Source organism: Cephus cinctus, unplaced genomic scaffold (assembly GCF_000341935.2).
Source record: "Cephus cinctus unplaced genomic scaffold, Ccin1 Ccin1_scaffold0153, whole genome shotgun sequence".
NCBI classification, from domain to species: domain Eukaryota; kingdom Metazoa; phylum Arthropoda; class Insecta; order Hymenoptera; family Cephidae; genus Cephus; species Cephus cinctus.
In genome coordinates this window covers 817,075-841,261 of record NW_014332881.1, presented here as the reverse complement: position 1 = coordinate 841,261, position 24,187 = coordinate 817,075, and the positions used below count along the sequence as shown (strand labels likewise).

At 35.4% G+C, this 24,187-nt stretch overlaps 1 protein-coding gene and 1 long non-coding RNA gene across 3 annotated transcripts in view; one reads left to right on the top strand and one right to left on the bottom strand.

Annotated features, from left to right (window-relative positions):
- Nucleotides 1-4,639: 4,639 nt before the first annotated feature.
- Nucleotides 4,640-12,415, bottom strand: LOC107263446 (sex peptide receptor). The gene is made up of 2 exons (XM_015730666.2): nt 10,128-12,415; nt 4,640-6,793 (listed from the first exon to the last, which is right to left on the bottom strand). Exons 1-2 carry the CDS (start codon nt 11,137-11,139, stop codon nt 6,588-6,590), a joined length of 1,218 nt encoding a protein of 405 aa, XP_015586152.1. The 5' UTR covers nt 11,140-12,415; the 3' UTR covers nt 4,640-6,587.
- Nucleotides 12,416-21,818: 9,403 nt separating this feature from the next.
- The window catches only part of LOC107263452, an 8,866-nt gene continuing 6,497 nt past the window's right edge, over nt 21,819-24,187 (top strand). For both annotated transcript variants that reach the window (XR_003058432.1, XR_001536683.2), the window contains exon 1: nt 21,819-22,208. This is a non-coding gene — a long non-coding RNA (uncharacterized LOC107263452). The remainder of the gene's footprint in view (nt 22,209-24,187) is intronic.

Genomic DNA, 24,187 nt, shown 5'->3' with positions numbered 1-24,187 from the left:
TGTGTTTCTTTAATCTTTGTATATATAGACATGCCATTTTAATACGTTCTATCACCTAAAGTATACTTTCTCCATGAACCATACTCCATATCCGTCACATTGGTAGAACTCCCTGTAAAGAAAATTATAGTGTATTAGACAAGTCATTTTTTTCTTATTTCAGTATTTGGCTATTACAATTGTTAGATTTTAAAGCCCGAAAATACTGTCTGAAATATCGTGTAATAATTTTAGTTGTTATTACTAAAACAAAAAGACACTTACGAAAGTGCGTATGATACCATATTGCGATATAAGGTGTACATTTATTCCGTTTTTCTCAAATTATTCAATTTTTAAGTACAAAATTGTACTCTTCGCATTTCATACTGTACAATAAGTAATTCAGTCTTACACTTTTTAGTTGTGTGTTTAGTACTTCGAATAAAGATTTTTAAAACATCGTTTAGAAATTTTATGCCGACATGCAGTATATTTCGTGTTACGTTTTCAAGTTTTATAAAGATTATATAATTCTGCTGATGATAGCTGCTTGAGTATGATACTCGTGAAATTGAAACAGTAAAATCCTAACCAGTGAAGTAAAAGTTTCTTTACTAACTTATTCTGTTAATCTGTTTAGACTTTAAAGAGGATTATTACAAAAATTTTTAAAATCCACAAAATACATTTCATACATTCAAATGTCTCCCATTAAATTATTAATGTGCTACTTCTAAATTACAAAAAGTGGCTAAAACCAACAAAAAATTTTTATTCTATCCTTTATTAAGAAAAATTCTCATTTACAACGTACTTGTGTTATTAGCGTCATTTTGATTACTAAAGCTATTTAATGAAATTCATACAGCAAAATAAAAGAGATGCCCTTTTAGAAAAGTAAGAAAGAATAGTAATGAATATCATCAGCAGGGTGAACTGGTCATCACTTATTTAAATGGAATTGAACAGAGTTAATTCTAAAAGAATTTTTTATAGCATGCTGCAAAATGTCGGTCAAATTTCAGCATTACGCTGAACGTGTATGATAAATCATTTTACCACAAACATATATAAAAAAACACGTACACGACAAATACGTACCGAGATTATATGCTGGAGTTGAGTCTCAGAATGTAATACGTGCTTCGAGTGCTTTCAGCGGGAAATAAAGTACATAGAAATATGTTTAAAAGAAAAACGCCGGTGCAAAAACAAATTATATTTATTACTCTAGCCTAGCAGCGCGGCCATTATCGAATGTCTATCAGAACAGATAAATTAATAAAATGACACTCTATCCTTATGCTAAAAGGGATACATGAAATTAACTTTCATTGATTTTTTTTCTAGCTATGTCGGAGGATGGATTTACCGGCGAAGCAACACGTCAGCAGTGTATGGCGCCGTGTTATCGTTGTATCGATAAAGTGACACAAGCAACTCGTGTCAACAAAGCTTTTGGCAAATTTGATAAAGGATGCCTCGGAGATACTGCAGTACCGAACAATTATTTAGAAAATAAGCTAACGTCAAAATCAAAATCTATTTTCAAAAGCATCAACTACCAGTACACAAGAAAATTCCAATTGCGATTTGATCATAGATTGCGCCATAATTCTAATTAAATAGTAAATTAATAAGGATTAAGTTCGAAGTGAGTATGCTTGGCCACCAAGACGAAAACTAGTTGGAAGAATTTCTTTTAGCTGGGATGCATAAGACAGTGTCGTTATAAGCTTCAGTAAGGATTATAAACGTGTGAAGCAAATAATGAAATCGCACTTGTACAACTAAAATAAATATTTGGCCTCTGTTTGTATCAGGCTTTGTAAGTTTTCATAGTACGGCTGTGCGAGCTTTCTTTAATTAAGAAAATTTATTCGGATTAACGTTGCTGGGAAAAATCGTTATTGTCTAGAACGTTGCATATGCGTACAATTGAATTGTAAAACGGGTCTTGAAATCTACCAGGTGTTGTTATGCGAACTTTGATTAACACGAAGAATGCGCAATGCTTCCATTTCCGACTTTATAACTTTTTTTCGCTTTCTTATGTGAAATCTTAAAAAAAAAGCCCTCGTTGCACAAAGCTCTGACGCATACAAAAAGCGATTAGGAATTAAAATAACAGTGAATCTGTGGATTTAGTACAAAAAATGGTTACAGGCTCGTGGAATTTTCAGAGTTCCAGAGATTCTTTATTTTGACAATAAGACAGATAGCGGTGCGATAGATATATTAACTAAACAAAAATATCTTCATTGGTGGATAACTCATTTAACCAATGATACGAAAACTCCCTTTCTCTTTCTTGGGGGAAATATTTAACAATGTATCTTGAATATATAAATTTAAGTTGGTAGGGCAGAGGGAGGCGAGGACTACTTAACAAATAAAGTGAGAATGGACGAGCGCGTCCGGGGCTCAAAGGACGACGCTCTACCTTCCCCCAGCATTAAAACTTATCTGATTACAGCAACGAACTGGAAACTTTCGTGAAAGTTGATTCAAAAAGTCTTCCTAAGGTTAATGACGAATAATCAAAACCTTAAAAAATATGGGAAAAGTATAAAGACGGAAGTGAGATATTTACGAACGATGAACCGGTCACAGCCACTCCCACCGAATTTATCATCTTCGCATTACATCCGACAATAACTTCAATGTCCACAATTAAAGATAATTACAGGCCAGTCCTTAAATGCTTTATAAACGCTGTCTAATTATAATTGTGTTAGCTTAATTAAATTATGAAACATTTCCTTTAGATTCCTCTTGGAATTTTATCGTTTAGTAACTCCTATTGAGTGTTTCACATTAGAAATATATAATAACAATGTACGTATATATATAGTATGTATATATATATATGGGTATATAATCACAACAGCATATCGCAATTATTAAGTATCACTAATGTTAATACTTTGTATGTACACACTGTACACTCCGTTACGAAAATAACAAAAGTACAGGACATTACCACCGATTCGATTATTTACAGATATTTACAGTATAGACAGCCGATACATATAGTGCTATAGCGATCGTTTTTTTTTTTTTGTTTTTTTTTCGTTTTGCTCAGTGAGTTTTACTTCCAATCAATTTTGCTTCAACTCACTATCCTCTTATCGGTTCTCTTTACGTTCTCGTATTCGCACGAATATTTCTGCAAGTATCCCGATAAACGTTTCATCCACGACATCCGAAACTTCCCCCGATGCTCCGATATAAATAAATTGACTGATATCGAGAAAATTTATTCTATGTCCTTCCACGTGTAGTGATCGATATATCATCTAGGCACCAATGTCTCGCGTTGTAAACCAATATTTCATTTATCTATTTCTCACTGTCAGAAATACACGGGCGTCAAGTATTGTCTTATATCAAATTGTATTTCGTTTCTGTCTTATTTTTCTCTGTAATTCTTCGTAAAATCTTAAAACCTCGAGCGACCGATTAGTGTATGTACATATACTGGGTGATATAAATTCATTCGGATGTAGTTATCGTGCTAACCCCTGGTTTTATGTCTAGATGAAGTAAGTTGAGCCACGGTATTAATGTGTAATTTTTTAAGGTATTGTCATGGATATTGGCGTGGTATATTTACATAGTTAGTAATTCTATCAATTTACAACCTTGTAATTCGTATTGTGGTACACAAAGTTCATGTAGCGTGATGATAAGCTACGTTCACTTGCCACGAGACGGATATGAGAACGAATATAGGTATTGCGTGTATTAAGCATGTGCAAATTATTTTTTATATTCTGGGTTCGAGTGCCTCATTGATAAACGCGGGTACCAGTATTACAGCTGACTTGTGCCAAATAGTCGCGCATGCTTCGCTTATCAATTAGAGGCCTGTTAATGTTTTTGCGAACTTTCGGAAATATTTTATATCGTATTTTAAGTAAGTTTTTTCAATACTGAAATTATGATAGTATCTATGTTTTACGTCGCTCGAAGGTTTTTCAAGTGCCGGCAAACGGCTTGCTAAATTTGTTAGCCTGCTAGTATCGCGTATGACCAAGATTATATGCGTGACGGTATTATTAAAATCGTAAGATGCAAGTTTTTCGCGGCAAAAATTGTTTTTTTTTTTTTTTCGTTTTACTTATTTGCTTTCTTTTTCTTTATTCCTGTCTTTTGCTAGAAAATTACGTTGCTATTTAATTTGCCACTCGCCCCGGGTACTGAATTATTCATATTCTATGGGTCCGAATGTTGTGAAGAAAAATTTTTTTTTTTTTTTTTTCGTTTTACTTATTTGCTTTCTTTTTCTTTATTCCTGTCTTTTGCTAGAAAATTACGTTGCTATTTAATTTGCCACTCGCCCCGGGTACTGAATTATTCATATTCTATGGGTCCGAATGTTGTGAAGCTTATTTTTTTTTTTCATAGCCTTTGTGTTGCACAATAATGTACTAGGGAGGTACAGAGTTATAGAAACGGTATACTATGGGCGTATAACGGTTACATGTGAATGGGAAAACAAAAATATACATTAAGAAATCGCGCGCGAATTTACCTGCTTTACCTATTGAGTGTTTCGACAGTCGCCCCCATATCGTTTGACCCATATAAAGGCGCGTTCATAATGATTATTAATCAATGCCTTTACAATGGGTCTATTGAGTGTTTCGATGTATTTTTTTTTTTTTTTCACAAAAAAAATCCTCTTCACCGTTCAACATTTTGTGGACACCAAACATGTGTAAATACGAGATTTTACGAAATTAATTTTTCCTCGGATTCGTTTATTCGATCGTTACGTAGTTCGATTTATTTATCGTTAAAGTACTCTTTTTCGTGTGATTTTTGTGCAAAAAAATATCACGTACCGTGCAAATATTTGCTTGAGTTACAAAAAAAGTCCCGATACAGATAGATAAGTTTTATTTAAAATACGGAACGTTTTTTGTGACTCAATCTAATACACGTGTGGGAGAGATCGAGGCTTTGGGGTCAGCATTATTTTTACATCAGTCCCTTCGTTGTTTTGTAATATTCTGTATTATTTCGAGCGGCTCACGAAAAGGAGCGAAGCACCAATTTGTTTTTGCGTGGAATCACTTGTGACGATAAATACTTCGTGCGTCAAATTCGTTTCTTAGTTTATTAACAGAGAGTTTACGAAAATTGTTACTTGTTTACTATTGAGAATTTCGGTATTTTTGTCTACGAGCAAATATATTTGTTGTGACGTAGTAGTTTTGCTAGAATGCTCTATATATATGTATTCAAGTTATTAAAAATAGGTTATTTATTGATGCTCGACTTAGGCCGACTCGTTAGTTATTTTTCTTAAGCAACATTTTTCTTTCGACCAGTCACTTTTACAGTCGGACTGTACATTATTTTGTTACTTTATTATATAATAGACACGTGAATAACATGATCTGATAACTGAAATCAATGTTGAGGTCCCATAATTTTATTAGTTCAAGAAGAGTTTTATTAGGTGAAAGAAAAAGTTAAGTTGGAAAATTTATTTAGGAGCGACTGCACGTGCTGGCCAACGATTTACGGCCTGATTTTTGACACCGTATATAATACATGCTTTTATGCTCAATTCACCGTAATGGAACTGAAATTAGATTTCACATGTTATTTCTATCTCGCCCACGGAGATTCATCACTCGCTTGTTATGTAACAGCCTTTTAGATGTTAATTCATATTTTCAGGGTATTTTCGTTTACTGTTCGTCGGTAGATACAATTACGCTCGTTCGTTCGTATTCGATACATAACTCGTGTCTGTTGTCCAATTTTCGTAATATTTAACAGTTCATTGAACAACTATCGACGTAGAAGATTTTTCAATATTCAGTCGCTCGTAAATTCGAAATACCGAGAAGCACTCGTAGATATAAAAATTATTGGTCCGTTAATGTTTTATAAAATTAGGCTAATTGCTCCTGATAATATTCCATTTGTCGTGTAACGAGTCCAAGGAAAAGTTGTTAGTCGAACATTTTAATAGAACGAAGATTAATTGGTCCTTCAAGTTCACTTTCTTTCGAATAACTTTTTAAACTTGAAGCGAGTCGTTTCTTTGAGTTGGTAACTTTTTTTTCTTTTATATTAAATATAAAAGTTCCTTCGGTTTACAGTTATAACCTTATAACAGATAATGAGATATCGCACTTGAAATCCTAGCCAAGTAATATCTGAGGTGTATAATTTAATGTATTTTTGTGCTATTATTTTACTTGTCGGTAAGAACGATTAAAAAAAAATTATTTAATGTAAAAACAGTGCTAGAGGATTTTCCGTGAATACGCAAATCAAAGCTTTTTGTATCCCCAAGTAAAATTTGCATCAAAGAAGCTCGGGGTGTATTCGCAAATTTAATTACGCAAAATTGTCACGCTCAACAAATCCTATTTTTGACGCGGGAGTAATCAAATATTTAAAAAAGATTTTTTTTTGTAAATTGTGCCTATGTTGAATCTATAAAAGTTTTCTTATTAACGGCGACTGTCGAAGCAGATATATGACTTGTGCCACAGTCTTAATGAACTTTTTAATTTCTTTTTTTTAGTTTACGTGGCCTTTTAAAGGGGATAGCAAACCGAATGCCGGACACGCCTGTGCTAGACCTGAGTGACCTGCGTGACGGTGTGATTGGTCCCGGTGTTTCCATTGTTTTCTGGCTTCAGCGGTACGGGCATCCATCTGCCGAGTAATTTCCAGCGACCGAAAAGTTGGTTGAACGTCGTCCTGAATTGCCTGCTCATTGCACAGTACAGGATGAAATTGATGGCGGAGTTTATTAGCGCCAGGATGTCCATCGCATCGCCTGAAAGTTAACCAAAAGGAAACCAATGGTGAAGTCTGACAAAGTTAATGATTCAACACGCTTCGAAACGTGGGTTAAACGTACGCTCCAATCGTAGCCAAGTTTAAGAGCAATTTTTAGTACTTGTCTATCGACTCAGCACTGCTTTTTTTTTCACATAAAGTCAATCACGTGGGATAATTAAGTACCCCGAGATGACCAGTGTCGGGTTAATTAAATGGCAATTACTTACTTAGCAATTAAATAATAATACAGTGTTAAGCTGTTAATCTTTTTAGAAAATAATTTATTAACAAGCCATAAGTAACTTTTGGCTCTTTCAATTTGTCTTTTTTTAGTCTTATCGGGATTATAATTTTTTAAATAATTATGTAAGACCTTCAACTGTGCAAAGAGTTTAAGATTTAACGTGACCTAAACCATGACTTTGTTTGACTTAATCAAGATGATTAACGACCTTTCTTATTTCATTTAGGTTCAACAGTGTTCTACTGAACTTTGAGGATCGAATAGTAGGAAGAATTGGAAAGGAATTGGAAAAAATACGCGAATGCCACAGCACGACACGTATAGGGGATGCGGGATTCGAAATTCACTGAAACTGATCATCGTTCGTTTAAGTTCTTGTTTATTGAATCTTAAGTAAATACGGAAACGTTTGTTCGAAAATAACCCAGGAATAATGAGTATCAAAACCGTTGTTCAGATTCAATATGGTTTTTGTATACACGTGTCAGTCTCTAGCTCTTCAAAGATCCCCATTGACTAGTCCATCATTCTCTTAGAAAGTGCGAAATGGAAACTGTAATTATCTTAGTTTCAAAATCGACTTTTTTTTTCTGTACACGTACCGTCCGAGTTTTCTCACAACTTACGCCCTTTCTGTACGCCAGCTGCAGATATAAGACACACTAAAAAGTTTTCCTAGTTTTTCTCATTATTATCTCAAGACTGCCAGACTCGGGAAGAATGGTACGTCAGATAAAAAACATCAATTACCATCGATCCCGTTAATTAGCTTTGCCAGTCAATTTTCTGCATTTTAACTCGAGTTCTCATTACAGTCAGGTTCTTTAACACACTCTGTTACCTGTCATGATAATACGTTAAGACCCTACAATCATACCACACCATACTGTAATCAATGATAATTTGTAAAAATTTAATCCCCAGCAGGACTCAATGTTTTTCATTCAGTCCCAACACTAGAACCCTCGTAAAAGAAGAATTAATAATTGAGGTTGCATCGTTGCAAGCAAGAATCTGTTGCAGCTCAACAAAAATCGGTGATCTGATCGACAAGGTTTAAAATGACAGGAGGGATGAAACTCATGAAAAGATACAGTCGCTTTTATTTGCCAATGACGAATTTATACCATTTCAACCGGCACTTCACCTTTACCGTGGTTTCTATGCAAAGCATGTAGAAAAAGCGAAACGTCCCTTTACGACCCGAATGGATGGGATAATGTTTCGCCACGAGGGAACTTTCGTAGAGTCCGTCGAAGGCGTGTCTCAAGTCATTTCTCAATACGTTTTACTCGTAAAAGCTCAGCAGAACTATTTTTCTTCGGAGGAGAACTTCTTACCCGTGAAGGAGCTTCTTCCGATCTTTCCTCCAGAGATACTTGTAAGTATATACACACACGTACAGACCTCTAAAAATACTCAACAGTTCGCCGAACCTCTTGAGCTCTGTTCATCGTTCAAGCTCAAAGACCGACGCCCGTGCCCTTCGACGCGGTTCAATCCATAAACTCGGATTAACCGTGCTATTAGCCAATCAGGCACTTGTATTTCGAAGATAAACGGAGCTTATGCGTTGAACCGCGTTGAAGAAAACGGGCCTGATAGACAAACAAGTTTAATTTGTTCTAATTCTGATGCTATTTTTTTTAGATTTTTCTTGAAATATCGATCTTAACATGGATCAAAGGTGATCAATGAACTCCAGGGATGGAAGTGGACTTTCAATATTTTTATTAATAAAAAGCTCCTGTGTGCTTATCCTCGTTGCCACTTGACGGACGGGAGAGGAAACGAAATCAATAGAAGTTCAACTGGAAAAATTGAAAATGGTACTGTGAAACAAGTATAACGTCGATAAGCGTGTCAATATTGGCAGTCGTGTAGACGCAGATCGACAATACAATTATTTCTGCTGTTTCATAGCGTTTTTTTATCTCTTGTACAGGACGTGGGATTTCATCATAGCGGACGGGAACGTTTGGAGCATGCAAAGTGGAACGAAAAACGCTAAACGAATCAAACAGAAAATTGTCATTGGAGCAACATTGGAAACTGGCAAGTAGCTTAAATAAAGCGATGTCGAGTAAACCGGGAGAACACATTTCATTAGAGTTTACCTTTTTTTTTATGAGTAAACTGTCATATCCAAAAACGCTAAAAAAATTGTCAATTATTTAACAACTCCAATAGAATTATATTTATTTTCAACGGAAATCTTTTGAGATGTTCGATATCCTGCCTTACTCTATAATCAACTTTATTTATATTTTTCAAGAAATTCAAAAAAAGAAACAAGCGTCAATATATACCTTTACTCACGAATATACCAATTCGTGAGTACCAGAATTCGCACGAAAGTAAGCATTAGCATTGATGATTACGATAACTATCTCTGGTAGGGATATACATATTTTGAAAAGGAAGGCTAATTATGAAATATTCAAGGACAATGCCCCTGTTAATAATTGGAATAGTCAGGTTTAAGAATATGGTATTAATTATATATACATATATGCTTGTGTGTGTCTACCAAGCAGGTATTAGACATTAGCATAAGGGCAATCCCTTGGTAATATGGAGTGTAGAATCTCGTGTAAGATAATATACATGAATAAAAAGGGCGTGACGCGTTACACATTGCACAGCTTATGTCAGCTGAGAGGCTAAAGCGTCTAAAGCGCAAAGGATGATTATACATACATATCCATATGGAAAGATGTTATAACCAGCATGGCTGTTATAAAATATATCAGATATAGTACAATTACTAATAGGTGGCAATCTAACGAAAAAATTATCTGGATGACCTTCGTTTATGTATTTTAATAGGTCCCTCATTGGAGAGGCGTGAAATTTATAAAATCGATGACTATCCATTTGTTATGAGTCCTCTGAGCATTCGTTACCATATAAAACAGTGAAACATAATACCCCGCAGGGTTTACTTGTACAGCGGATAAGATGGCTCCTGCGTACTAAAATATACACGCGTGTATAATAATTTAAGGTAATCCGGGGCATCGGTATAAATATTATTATACATATGTATTTATGATTTGATCAATCTCATTCAGGATAAACTTACCAAGCTTCGCGTAACAAGTCTTAAGGAATGTGTGGCCTAGCACGGCGCTCAACAATCCCAGCACGCCCTGAGGAAATTCTGTGATGAGAAAGAGAAGTAAGACTGCCAGTAGCATCTTGGTCGTTCTGTCCGTCTGTTTTTCCTTGTCTATCATTTTATTATTCTTCTTTCGGCTCTTCTTGTTCTCCCTATCGTCATTAGTCTTGACTACCGCGGTGGCTTCGGTGAGTCTTTGCCTCCTTTTCTTAGCCTCTATCAAGGCTACGATCAGCCTGAGACTGAGTATTGTCAGTGCTATGCATGGTATGATCTTAATGACCACACTGTATATCCAGACATACATGTCATTCAGAATCCGATTGGCACGAGCTGTTTCGCTGAACTGGACGTAGTAGAGTGTTGTGTTAAATACGTATATGTCCTCGGTAAGGTTTGTGATATTGTTTATAGGATTTCCATTCGTATCGAGGAGCTCTATGCTGGGCATGACACTTGTAGCCATGTAGAATGGTATGCATATCAGAGGACAGATCACGTAAGCTCCTGCTATGGCTAGGATGGTCCTGCGGAAGCTGCACCATTCACGATTTCTTTGAGGATGAGCCACGGCTATGTAACGCCAGACCGCCAGGGTCACTGTTAACCATATCGATATGGTGTGACAGACTTGACTGAAATTTGAATGGAACAGGACGAACAGTGTCCAGCCGTATGTGAAACGGTCTCGTTTTGGTCTGTCATAAAGGTACATGTGAATCGCGTATGGTATGTACTCCAGCATCACTAGAAGATCTGCTACGGCTAGACCAGTGAGAATTGCATTGGTTGGTGAGTTCATCTCTCTTCTGGTTAGGACTATTATGTTGAGGGTGTTCGCTATGGAACCGAAAATGCATACCAGGAGACTGGCATACCCGTGAATTTGCGCATAGGCTGTGTGAAAGGAATCTATTCCAGAACCGCATTCATACGGTGATGAATTGGTTGTGTTTGTTAGGTTTGTTATGTTCATTTCTATTATTGGGATGCTGTTCTTTGAAACTTTCTTTTTTATTGGTACTTCATTTAGAGAGTGCTATCGGTGTTTGGGTGTTACCGTGATGTTTTTTAAAAATTATTTTTGATGAATTCTGCTTATTGAATGTTTGTAGCATTGTTGTGAGTATTCGTTATTTTTTTATTTTTATTCGCGAGGTAAAGTTAGTGGGGCTTCAAAGATTTTTCTTTTTTTCCGATCATCTCTTCCTGTCACAATTTTCTCTTTTCTTTCCCGTTTGATCGTCTACACGAGAGAGTTACTCCTTGATTATGGATTTTCTGAAGTTACCCTAATTCTCTTCGTCATTTTTAATTAATCGCTCTTTTAGTTTTTCTTGAAGAATCTTCTCTTGGTGTTGTTATCACTTCTTTCTCTTCTTCTTCAGATTCGAGTTAACCTATCGCCTTGACTAGGGTAGACTTTGGTACTTTGAGCAGTCTATGGACTTTCAAGGATTCATGTTTTCTTTGGCTACACTTTAAGGTTTCCCTTTTTTTATCTCTCCTTTTCTTTTATACTGTCCCTACGAATTCCTGCGAATACTTTTCAGTTGTTTGCCAATCTTTGTTTCTGCTTTTCTTTTCATTGGATCACCTTATGAAATCTTTTCTTCGATACTTTACACCTCGTACGGATAACTCATGTTCGCGTTGGCAATGAATCTTTTGGCCAATAATTCTAGTTTATTTTACCTTTCCATAATTCTGTGATTATTGTACTTATCAATTTAATATTATCGTCCTCACTTTTGAACTTTCCGCATTTTTCGTATTCGCACTCACGACCTGCATATACCTCATTCGCAACGTCCAAAGTTATCAAATAACTCCTTTTACTTATTTTCTAAATCGTTCAGTCAATGTTTTCCAATTGAAAATGAAAGACCGTACATCTATTCACCACGTATCGGATCACATTGTCGAAACTTTCACCAGAACGCACAAACGTAACGCGTCCTAATCATCGACGTGATTAAAGAAACATTATTCTTTTAAAACTGTAAAGATACAAAAGTTTCCCAAACCAATGAGATACACGACGACAGTAGCAATGCAGTAATACAAAGGAGAATAAAAGTAAAGAGAGGCCGGCGAAAAGAAGCAAAAATGCGTACAGGTACAGGGAGAGGAGAAAGAGAAAAATTAAAGAAGTCAAGATTGAACAGAAGAATTTCTCGGTTGAAATCCGTCGCAACGTGAAATCAGAGTCGCGGACGGACGACGAATGAGACGAATCACCGAATGGGTAGCGTCCCGACGAACGCGGGACATCAGCGTCGCGACGCCTTGCGCCTGCGTTTACATTGTGCCTTCTCTCTCGTATTTCCTCCTCTTCTATCCCCTGCAATTTTCTGCTTCTATTTTCGCTATCTCAGGTATGTATCGCTCTCAATTCTCATCGATGTCAATTTATATTTTTTCTCTCTTTTTTTTTTTTTCTACAACCTTTCCTCAATCTCTTGTCAGTTCACATAGCAACTCCAAGCAGATCTAGAGAAGTCATTACAATATTTATGATGTACTCCGGTCTTACGTGGTGCCTATATTCCATTGTTTGAATCGATGGAATAACTGGAAGCTGATGTATTTTTCGATTTACCTGGTAAACTTATTTCGCATCGTTGACTCTTGCTTGTTTCGTACTTTTTTTTTTTCTCACAAATCTTCTTTGTTTGTCTGCTCTGGCGCTGACGGAAATAAACGATACTCCTGAAATGGGTGTATTTCAGTAGGGGAGTAATCGACGTAACTTACGTTTAGTCACGTTAGTCGTTATGGTCACGTTTACGTTATGCAATACAAGTTTAAAGAAGAAAGGATTTGCAGATATTCGATAATCTATCAATAACTAGGGTACGATTAGACTAAAATTATACTATGTATTATATTATGACGATTGCTCGAATGATTTCACGCTGCCGATAACCTATATTTATTTACACTGGACTTACGGACAGTTTATCGAAAAGACACATAATCGAAAATTTGTTTATCGAATTTACATTTCTGCAAAAATTTCGTGCCCTGGATTTAAAGAAAATTTTTTTTTTTATTTACATCTTTTGCTTTCAGCCTTATAATATATGAATCTGTTGAGCTTTAGCCTCCGGCTTTTGGAACTCGTAACGTATTCCGAAGTCATATTGAAGAAAATATTTGGATATTAAATATTTCGGAAATTCAAAATATTTGAAAGGTATTTATTTTTTAAAATAGAAATATAAAGATTTCTTACTTACTACCGGTCTAAGGAGATTTTTCTTGTCTGGAAAACAGTACGGAAATGTGCTGTAACTACAGGTTGCTCTAACTTATTATATTTGTAAATAAGACTGAATAAAATAAACCTACTCTGACTGAACCTAGCCATTTCGAGGCTTATCACAGCAGTGTTTTTTTTTTAATTAATTTATTTTAGCCTCGGCCTTGTAGACGTGAGTGCGGTCGGTTTTATTTGACGATTTTATTTAACTAGGTCCCACTGGTGTGGAATTCGAAATTCCGCCATATCCTAACCTAACCTAACCATTTCTAAGCCTATCACAGACAGTTGACTGAGTGCACCGATTTTACTCACCTAAAACAAACGCTATCAGGATTAGTAACAATATAAGTCTAAACAACAACAAATTTGTGGCTCATCACGCAACGGAGGAAATACATATATATATTTAAGAAAAATTAAGACAAGAAATTGAAACAGCTAGTCATACCCCCTTAGAATAACAACAGTCAATAAATTGTCATCGACGAACGTGGTTTCGAGGAATTTGAAATTCGGCAAATACGCCGAATATTTCCGTATTCGATTAAATGTTCCTTTCGATCAAATGTCATTCGATAAAATGTCTTTTTCGATCAAAGATTCTTTGGATAAAATGTTTTCGATAAACTATCCGGACACGTTTACACTGTACTTGACTTAACGATTTTACATTTATGTTAATGATTTAATGGATTTTGAATATCCGGTTATCATAAACATAATGAAATACAATTTACCGTATATGACTAACTGGCCATTTTAATGTCGCCTTAAATATTAAAATACGCATCCCTTCTGTTTTATATACGGGTTTAGTATGATTAATTCGACCCTATATTTCTATTATAATGTAATTAAGTGTTTTAATGAGTAACACCCTTAATCTTCGTTGGTATAAACTGTGAAAATCCTTCTTGCAATTTCGCTTCAGCTCATTTCACATTTACCTTCTTCGCATCGATTGTACCAAATGAGTACAACATCCCACGGGGTTATTTACGTAGCTCGATGCTTTTATCGATCTTAAAATTAGCGATGAGTATCTCTTCCCTTGTGCTTATTTCTTTTCTTCCCACGGAATTGTGCATTCGTACCAGGTTTCTAATGGACGATGTTTACGCGAATTTCGAAGATCTACGTCTTGTATATCGCCCCAATGCAGAATTAGTTACTGGAATTTGGAATGAAATAAACCAGGGGGAAGTTGAAAGAATTTCGAAACACAACGGATGCTGAGACAACTTCACTATTATAGAGGTATGAACGTTTTATTGTAGCTATAGATTGATTCAGTAAAGGTTACGTCATCCTGAAAGAGATATCTTACTTGATGGACTTTTACCTGCAACGCGACAATTTTGTATAGCTCCACTAACACCAGTTACTGTTTAACATTACGTATTGCACATTGCGAGCTGATAATCATGAAAATGGATTATAAAGAGATAAATAATAAATGTGAAATTAACCTCAAAAATCGTGCAGGGTCAAATTTATGTGCTGGTTATTAAACGTCACTAAATATTATCCACGAAGAAAACTAATAGGAAGAAGTGTGAAAAATGAAAAAAAAACTCTACGTTCAGTGAATTCGCTTTAGGTTGAAAGATATAAGCAATATAATTAAGTTTTTTGCCGTTTTGACAGTCGAGGTTCTCGCAATGTTCCTTAAAATTATTGTGAGAATCAATGGCGTTTCGTTTTATAAAAATCTACTAGAATCACTGAGTACGGAAGAAAAGAATTGTAACGATTTTGCTTGTAATTCTTTGCCGTTTTAATTGAATTTTAAGTTACTGCGCCATCTGTCAGGTAATATCGAAACTAATGGAACAGCAGCGTGCAATTAGGGCAAGCCCCACGAGTAACATTATTTATTTGTTTGTTTCCCTGGCTTCGGAACGCGGTAACTCTTATTCTTTTATTTATTTATTTATAATTTGTTTGTTTTTCAGTTGCTTCGATACCTTTCCAATGTTCGACAATAGTTTAAAGACGAGGTATCTAGGTTTGGTACGCCATGGCGTCGCAACGCAGAAAATTTCTCACGGAAATACAATCTAAGACACGAAAGGCATCCGACCGCGTTTTGTGGTGTCTCTTGGAATTTAATTTCATACCATTCTCAACGATCTGATTGGGCCGTGGAATTTATCGGCGCATTCTTATCTTGATTTCAAAGTTGAAAAACAAAGATATGAAAATGCACAATTTCAACTAACCTGAAATTCATAACCAACAGTACAGTCGAGTAAAGAAGTAAGTAACAACGTAATAACAAAAGAAAAAAATACGAAATACGTTCCGTTGGTTACATGACGTGTTGCTAATTTGCAATTACACGGCTTTCGAAATTTAAAATTTAACAATATGTTAAAACTGAAGTGTGCTGCTTGAAGTCTGTAAAATTGCCATAAAATTAATGACGTTGACTCTTTGACAAATGAGCATGACCGTAACAACAAATTCGACATAATTTTTTATTTTCAATATTGTTGCATCATTGCTCCAAGTATGCTAATCAAATTTTGCACATGTCCATGAAACCTAAAGTATCAGCCTGTAGTGCCTATGCCCAGCAAACACAAAATTTTATGTAACATATATATCCTATTTAACTTACACGCAATCTATTTATTCCTAGTCAAATACGTAACAACTTATTATACATTTATTTTTGTTATTTAAATTCAACATTACCTTTTCATAAAAAAATAATGGATACAACATTTTACACATGTGACTAGGAATTAATAACTTGCATGTAACTTACACCTAATAAATATATCACATTAAAAGTTATACAGGGTGACCGCCTTTTACGGGGTCCAACGAGAGAGTACAAATCGGCTGAGAATCCGCCTCCCTATAGGTATTTATATTTGTTGTAGAAATAATATTAATATTGTGGTATAGCTGTCGCTTTCCGGCGTACTTCAATCGAATGATTGTTCTCATTGTTAAATAACTAGCAATTGATTGTTACATGAAACTAAACAGTTTTTCATCTCCTGCGGGACCGCCTATGAGAAGACAAGTACCAAGTAAGCAGTAAGCATTAGGAACTATTATACCTACGAAAATAAGTATAAATAGAAGAAGACGGATCATCAGCCGATATGGGGTGCCGGTGAGGCAGGAAAAGTTACACCCTGTATATTAGCTGGGATCTCAATCGGGTACGTAAAATTGTAACCATACAACCCTATACTAAAATCTTGCTAGGAATATGTAATTTCAAAAGCATCCTATACTACACACGACCTAATATCGTCGCGGCACACGTGTTCTCTGAATTTGGATTTCCAATATCTCCATGACATCAGGCATTGTGGTTTTAGGTTCAGGAGGATCACGTGACTCTCGAAATATTTTCAACAGGCATTATAAATACTATAACCGCCTTGGACACGAGCCAAGATTGCAAACCCGTGAAAGTTTGAAGTATCTTTAATATCGCCACTTTGTCTTCTTTCCAATCTACCGCATCCATTTGCCGCAACCACCGTAAATGGCCGTCAAATATGAATTTTCGCAGCGCTCCGAATGCTTCCAAAAATTACAAGGCCAGTTACGGTAATCGATGAAAAGTTTACAAGGTATGTTCAATAGTAGATGCTGCCTAAAAAAAAAAATGTATTAATGACTTTTTTAATTTCATTGAAATCAATTATTTTTATACCCCATACGTAATCCACCTTAGTATTTATTTATAACGTAAAAAATTGAAGCTGTCATTTTTTAAATTTTTTCAGAGAGCACGCCATCATTTTTCAAAGGAATAATGTCCGACAGTTCCATGCTCCACAATTGGTATGAATAATCTATTTGTCACGTAGCAATTCTTGTGTATACAATATTGTACTATAACCGTTTTTTTTTTTTTCGTATCTACTCACTATCTTGAACTGTTGATATAATTCTTGTGATACAAAATATCTTTCTTTACCCTCGCGCTCTACGTATCGACTAATTATTTTTATGTTTCAGTCAATATACTCCCATTTTGTCAGCATACAAGCAAAGGTATTCCTAGCTAGCGTTTCAGTTTACACGTTTGTTCATCTGTTTGCAGCCTTTAGCAAATAGACTTTTTTGTCCTCTGCTACCCTCTTCTGTCTTCCTGTAACTCATCTACTGTTATGAGGGTTTTGTCATCCGTCCCGTGAAGAATAACCAGCCTCATTAGTCGTATTTACATGGACGTATGTTACATGGTTGATGTTCCTTGTGGGATACTATTGTCGCACGGTTTGTTATTTCTTCATTTTAATAACAAATTAATGGATTGTGGTTATATTATACGTTTCATCCCCATTCCGGGAATCGTCGAGCGATTTTCTTTCCACATTTTATGAGCATTGATTTGGGGTATCACAGTCTCGGACGCCCCATGCGTGGAGCCCGGGTTAATATCCAACTAATGAAAATAATTATCCTAACAATGCGTTAATGTTGTCATCAGTGTTTAAATCGTTAAATTCTTTTGAGGTTAAGTTTCACTGATTCTTCTAATGGCATATGCATTTCTTTTCTAGTCTACTCACTACATGGAATCTGGGCTTGAAGTTGGACCCACAAAATTATGGAAGCTGATGAGCGACTGCAACGTTCAACGTATATTAATAGGACAATCTCGAAATTAAGTTATTTTTGCCAAATTGTATAACCGAGTTATATATTGGTATATATTTACGAAGGTGCGCCCTATTATGTTGCTGCCTATGTTGCGTGGGTTGATAAGCACGTGATTATAGAAGATATCGACTTTGAGGGTGGGCATTATAATTTCTTTGATCGCTGCAAGACTTAATAATGTATTTTTAATTAATTGGTACGTTCACCGTGATCAGTTATTCAGGAATATTTTAAGCCGCCATCAAAGACTTTAAAAGTCAGCAGCAATTAACACGTCTTATAAATATTAGTCAGACTTATTTAATCAGATGCTAATTAAGTAGGTTGGAAATTAATTAAGCTTCTGCTCCTCGTTGTCAATTGGTATTACATTTTTTGTCTTACATAATTAATTATATCAAACGAGATCAAAAGATTGAAAATAAAGGGTAAAGAGTGCTAATTTATTATTATTATCATTGATATCAGTCTCATTTTTGTTTTATTAATTGACAAATGAAATTTTTGATATTCTTTTTAATAAGCTTTTTTTAATTTATGGTTTTATACCTTTTTTCGGGATAATCGTATAGGCTCTGCTGTACCTGTTTGCCCTCTTGAATGAAGGCGCGTCCGCAAGGGCGAATTTGTCGCTTAGACGAGGAGACGAGGTGAGATTAGATTCGTGTCGAATGGTAAGGAAGTTGCAAATTGAGTTTCTTAGTTCTTCAGAGTAGATATTACGTAGGGTTAAAGTTATAGGGTGGCCTTACTTGTAAATGACTTTCTCAGAATCGTGGGGATTATTACCCAGTGAGATTTTGCAGGATGAGTATTCGACGTGTCTCTGAAAATCTGAGAAATGATCTTTTTACGCACGGAGCTTGGGCTTTCGGTTCCATTAATATGAATTGAAAAACATTCATCCGTCCATACAGGGGTTGTGCAGTGAATGGGGTAGGTCGAATCGTCGCCATTATAACACAGAATTATTATTTATACTGTCAATCCTCTCCGTATACATATTCATGAACCAGAAGACTCAGGTACGTCTCTCGAATAATACGAATCGTTTAGCCGGCATTTCGTTAACTAAATTTTTGTTGGAATAATACGAGAAATAATTGGAAAATGTCAAAAAAAAATATCAGCATATTATTTTAACATTTATTACATTTTCTTTTTATTGTCGTTACCACTTATTTACTTTGCTAAATTTTTCATTTCTTTATGTTCTCGACAAAATTTTGTCCTTTTTATCGCTTCCTTCGTATACTTCTTGTTTAAGCGATGCTAACGTTAAACTGGGGCATATCCCGTAGAATTGGAAGGCCCGTTCACAGTGTTATCTCTGTAGTTCCTGTAGTTCCATCTACCATTTGACATAAAGATTTCCATATTTTCATCAACTTAGGACCTATAGTATATAGGGATCTATATTTTTAACAATTTTACCATCATTTTATCTAGTTTCTCGTGCGCTCAAAGAATCCCATTAGGCGCAACCCGACTAACGTAGAGACACTGCGACGGGGTTTTTAGTAGTTCGCGAATGCTGGCGCGTCGCGTTATTCGATTTATGCTCCATTTTCCATTGATGACACATAGCGACTTCTCTTTGAATTTCCAAATTGATTTTTTGTAAAAATTTATACTTGCATCTTGAAAGCGCACATTTTTGTAAATCGATGAATAAAAACTATGCAGTATAATATACATATGTGTGTATAAGTTGTAACGTGGCGTTACAGAGCTGGAGGGGATACCACCTAGGAATGACCGAAAAATAAATAAATAGGACTTATCAGGTCGGACAGTGGGTTCAATAGCACAGTGGTAAGTGCTCGACTTGGCAGTCCGAAGGTATCGGGTTCGAATCCCGATCAGAACTCTTAATTTTTCGGAAATTCCTAGCCCTCTAGTGCTCCCTGGCGGCTCTATGGATCAAAATAATTATAGCGGGGACGAGCCGGGCACCCCGTTATAAAGTATATAGAGATATTGTAACGTGAAAAGTCCTATAGGTGATCTTATGTTAATATATTTGCATTAGTACCTATTCACTTGATACGACTAGACTGTGCAAATGGATAAAATTTCAGACATTTTTCTCTCCAATCTTCTTATCTGTTCTGAGGGAGAAAGTGTGTTTTCAAGAAGCAAAAAAAAGATGAAATTTCAGATAAAATATTACTCCCTGTTAAATTATGATTTATAATTTCAATTTTTTATTCTGAAATAATGTCAATGCAGCTTCTTCAGTGATATTGAATGACGGGTTTCTATTCTGAAAAGAACTTTAATCCTACGCCCATGAGAAGGATCTCTAAAAATTTACTAAAACGAATGCGAAGAGTTTTTTTTCAGATTTGCTTGATTGTCCTTCTGGATAGGTTCGCAAGATACGTACTCTGCATGAAAAAGAGCAAAGTTTAGTTCCATCCAGTTACCCTCGAGTTACCCCGGCAATTGGTCGTCCCACGACCTCTGACAATTCTCTTCAGTGTTATCCAAAAAAAAAAGGTTCTAAGGATCCAGGGAGCAATATAATATTACCTTTCCTCAATTTATCAGCCCACGGAGTAGCCTTCGCTGTGCGTAAAGTATCTTTAAGGACTCTTGTTATTTTCAAGAAATTTTGTTAAAAATAACACTTCAAAAAAATTAATTTTTTTTCATCAACACCAATAAATCAGCTGTATCCCAATACTCCGTTTTCTGAATTTCCAGCGTACAACTAATTTCGATGACGTCAATCCGCGCGTTAGAGGCTTTCCATGTTTTTGATTTATTTCTGTAAACTCTCAGCATGTCGCACTAATTAAAATTGATTACCGAAGAAAGTTGATAAGAGGCAGGGAGTCAATGTTGACAGAGGGGTAAAGAGGAGCCATTAAAAATTCTCAGATTTCTTTTGAAGAAGCCGATCAAAGTTGGGTCCCCCAAACTCGAAAATTTTCCAAATTCGCCGAAGAGGAAAACTTTTGGTCAGATTTGTATCAAAAAACGTAAAAGCTTATCAAACTCGAGGGTTGTTGAGACTTACGAATATATCCTGATATCACTAAGGCCGTTAAGAGCAAAGAACTTAAAAGCTCCAGACTTTCCCATTAAAGTGTTTGCAACATTTTTCTACATTTTCTACGATAAGCATTCATTTTCACTGCTATGGAAAAAAAAAACTTTTAACAGGAATGCACGCTTCAAAGAATATTTTTTTCTGCCGTAAAGTCGTCATCTTTTTCCCTCATTGTAGAAACGAAAAGAAGTTCATATATTTTTCATCCCATGACAGAAACAATCCTATGGCGAAAAAGCACATTTAACCCCCTTCCTACTAAAAATACACCGAGTGTTTTCCATTTACGTGGAAATTTCGGTGACCGCTCAGCTTTTCCTGGATTAACGACACCCGATATAAATAATGTATATAACAAGAACAACTGGGTTTCATATAAGAACCATGGCAGTGGGTGATATCTGATACTTTTCATTTATGTGGAAATTTCGTGATTGAAATATACCCTCTGTTTCTAACACACCCGTTATATAACAGTCATGCAATTTGAGACATATGACAGGAGCGATGTATGCTAAAGAAATATTTAAGCTTGACATCTTTTGCCAATCTACTTCACCCAATACAAATACGATATTCAGTGATGATTTTTCATTTCAGATTTCTTATTTCAGATTTCTTACGAGACACCCGTTACATTTTCTTCGCGCGGATCTGCTGTGAAACATAATCCTTAACGAGGACAATCAGAGTTCACGGATATCGCAAGAGTGTGCTAAATCTACGTTAACAGCGAAACGAAATAGCCAACAGCCTGCTACAGGAACAATAGGAAAGAAAATAATGCCGCATAATACTCTCCTCTTCAACAGTATAACAGTACAGCAGCGATAGTGTAGTCATACTAAAGATCCTAGTATTACCGTGTTATCGTGGTTGTCAGTGCGACGTTGTCATATTGCAGCTGTGTGAAAATAATGTAAACCGTGTATAACGTTGGGAAATGGTTTGATCTTTGACTAAAAGGAAATCGGAAATACTCTCCAAATCTTCAGTTCCCTGCAGGTACCAACTTGTAGATGTAAAAGGATTTGGAACTGTCGACCGCATTACTACCAATTGCAGAATCATCATTTTACAGGTTAGTTATTTTACAGGCTTCCGTACTTCTTCCATTTTATATTCCATTATGATTTGCAGTTAAATCATTTTTGCTTCGACAGAGACCATCCTGGAAGTATGATAATACGTAGAAAATAAGGTCTGAGTTGTTAGCGAAGGCTATGACGTATCTGTTAAGTCGTTCAGTCAATTTTGACACTTCGAGAAGTTTTATCTGAGTACAGCATAGTAACAGTCTGATAATATACATATTGCATAGTAATAATTTATAGTTTCTATATTACACCGTAGTATTTTATGACATTCGTATATTGGAATATTTTTCAATTTTATGACCCGATTGCTCAGACAGTTATTGAGTAATTTATTGGAATAAAAATAGATGGATATGAAAAGTGAACGAATCGTAAGATAGGCGCAAGGAATTAATATTGAACGGAATGATTGTTTGGACTAAAATTTGCTCTCTAATCTGTATCATATTTCATAACCTTTATTACTAATTAGTAATCGATACGTTTTAGTAGCAAGAGATTACACCCTTGTGCCGTAGAATTATTGGAGATGGAATTTCGTAATATCCAGAGAAATCCTCTTTGGGATTTCCAGGATTATGAAAGATTTAAGGTTTCCGAGTGAATTTTGTATATAGGTAGGCACGTGCATACATAGCCTGTAGAGGTTGTATGGTTTAGAGTCTATGCCTAAGAGAAATCTTCCTTACCGACAGAAATTATCAGCTGTGTACTATAAATAGTTTAAATTAGAACTTTACCTTTCCCTCTGCCCTTTTCAACACGTCTAATATAATGGAAATATTTCACTTAGCTTCTTATCGTACAGCTTTCACTTTGCTTACAATTAGATCTGGGTTAATACTTCGAAGCAACTACCTTAACCACCTCTATTGTATTGTTAAAGTACTTCCTACCAACTCTGAACAACGTGAACTCCATTAAGCAGTTGAAAGTGTTTATAACGTACATTGTATCGGTTGTGTTAAACCGTGGAATAAGTTTCACGCAGGATTCAATTTCTGAACCCCATGGGAATTTCAAGTGACGTTTAATGCAGGTTCTTTGTAGTTAACGCATTCTACATGGAACCATAACCTATATATTCTTAACGACTAACCCTAGTTGTAAGACCAACTAATCGCGGAACAAATTCCCTAGTAACCACAGACAAGATGGGTATGAGAATCGATTATCGATTGTTGCTTTTGATATAAAAATGTAAATACCAAAGAATAGATTTTCCAGGCGAATAAAGCTCGAATCATATACAAATATTTTGTTATAATGTAGTCTTTCTGTGCTTATCAGATACAGTTTTATGCTAAAAGTATTAACCGAGTTTCTTACCAATATAGACATCCCTTTAGTAAATATATTTGGAGTTTGTATTAAACCATATTTTTCTTTTGTATTATTGATTCGATAAATTGTTTTACTTTTCGTATACTAAAAATTCATTTTCACAAGTCTCACTGTAACAAAGCTGCAACCGGAAGATATTTAATTGTTAGTCAATGTAAATTTCTTAGACGATGGCAATTTTTCACGAACATCCGGTTACGTCAAATCATTTTAAGTATTCACTGCCGATTCTATCTCTGCTTTCGTCGTAATTCCACTTCCAGTTTGTTTCATGTGTTTTTACCGTCGAATCTTGATATTTGAACACCAATGTTATATGCTTAGTGATATCCGAGTAAATCTAATATACAAAGATATTTTTATGTTTTTTCATTTATTTTATTATACTCAAACTAGATAATGGTTGATAAATTTACATCGACTTGACTCAGTATAATTTAGCACAACTTTCCTCTCGGTATATTCGGTCATTGAATTACTTAGCATGGGACAATTGAAATGAGTATTGTGGTAGTTTGCTGATACGAACTGGGTTATGCATATATTATCGATCGATTTATAAGGAGCAAAATAAATTCAAAGTATATATATATATATATATATATATATATATATATAT

Coding starts and splice junctions, on each gene's coding strand:
- LOC107263446 (XM_015730666.2), bottom strand. CDS start 11,139: ATGAACATAACAAACCTAACAAACACAACCAATTCATCACCGTATGAA. Junction 6,794..10,127: donor GACTTGTTACGCGAAGCTTG/GTAAGTTTATCC, acceptor GTTAACTTTCAG/GCGATGCGATGGACATCCTG.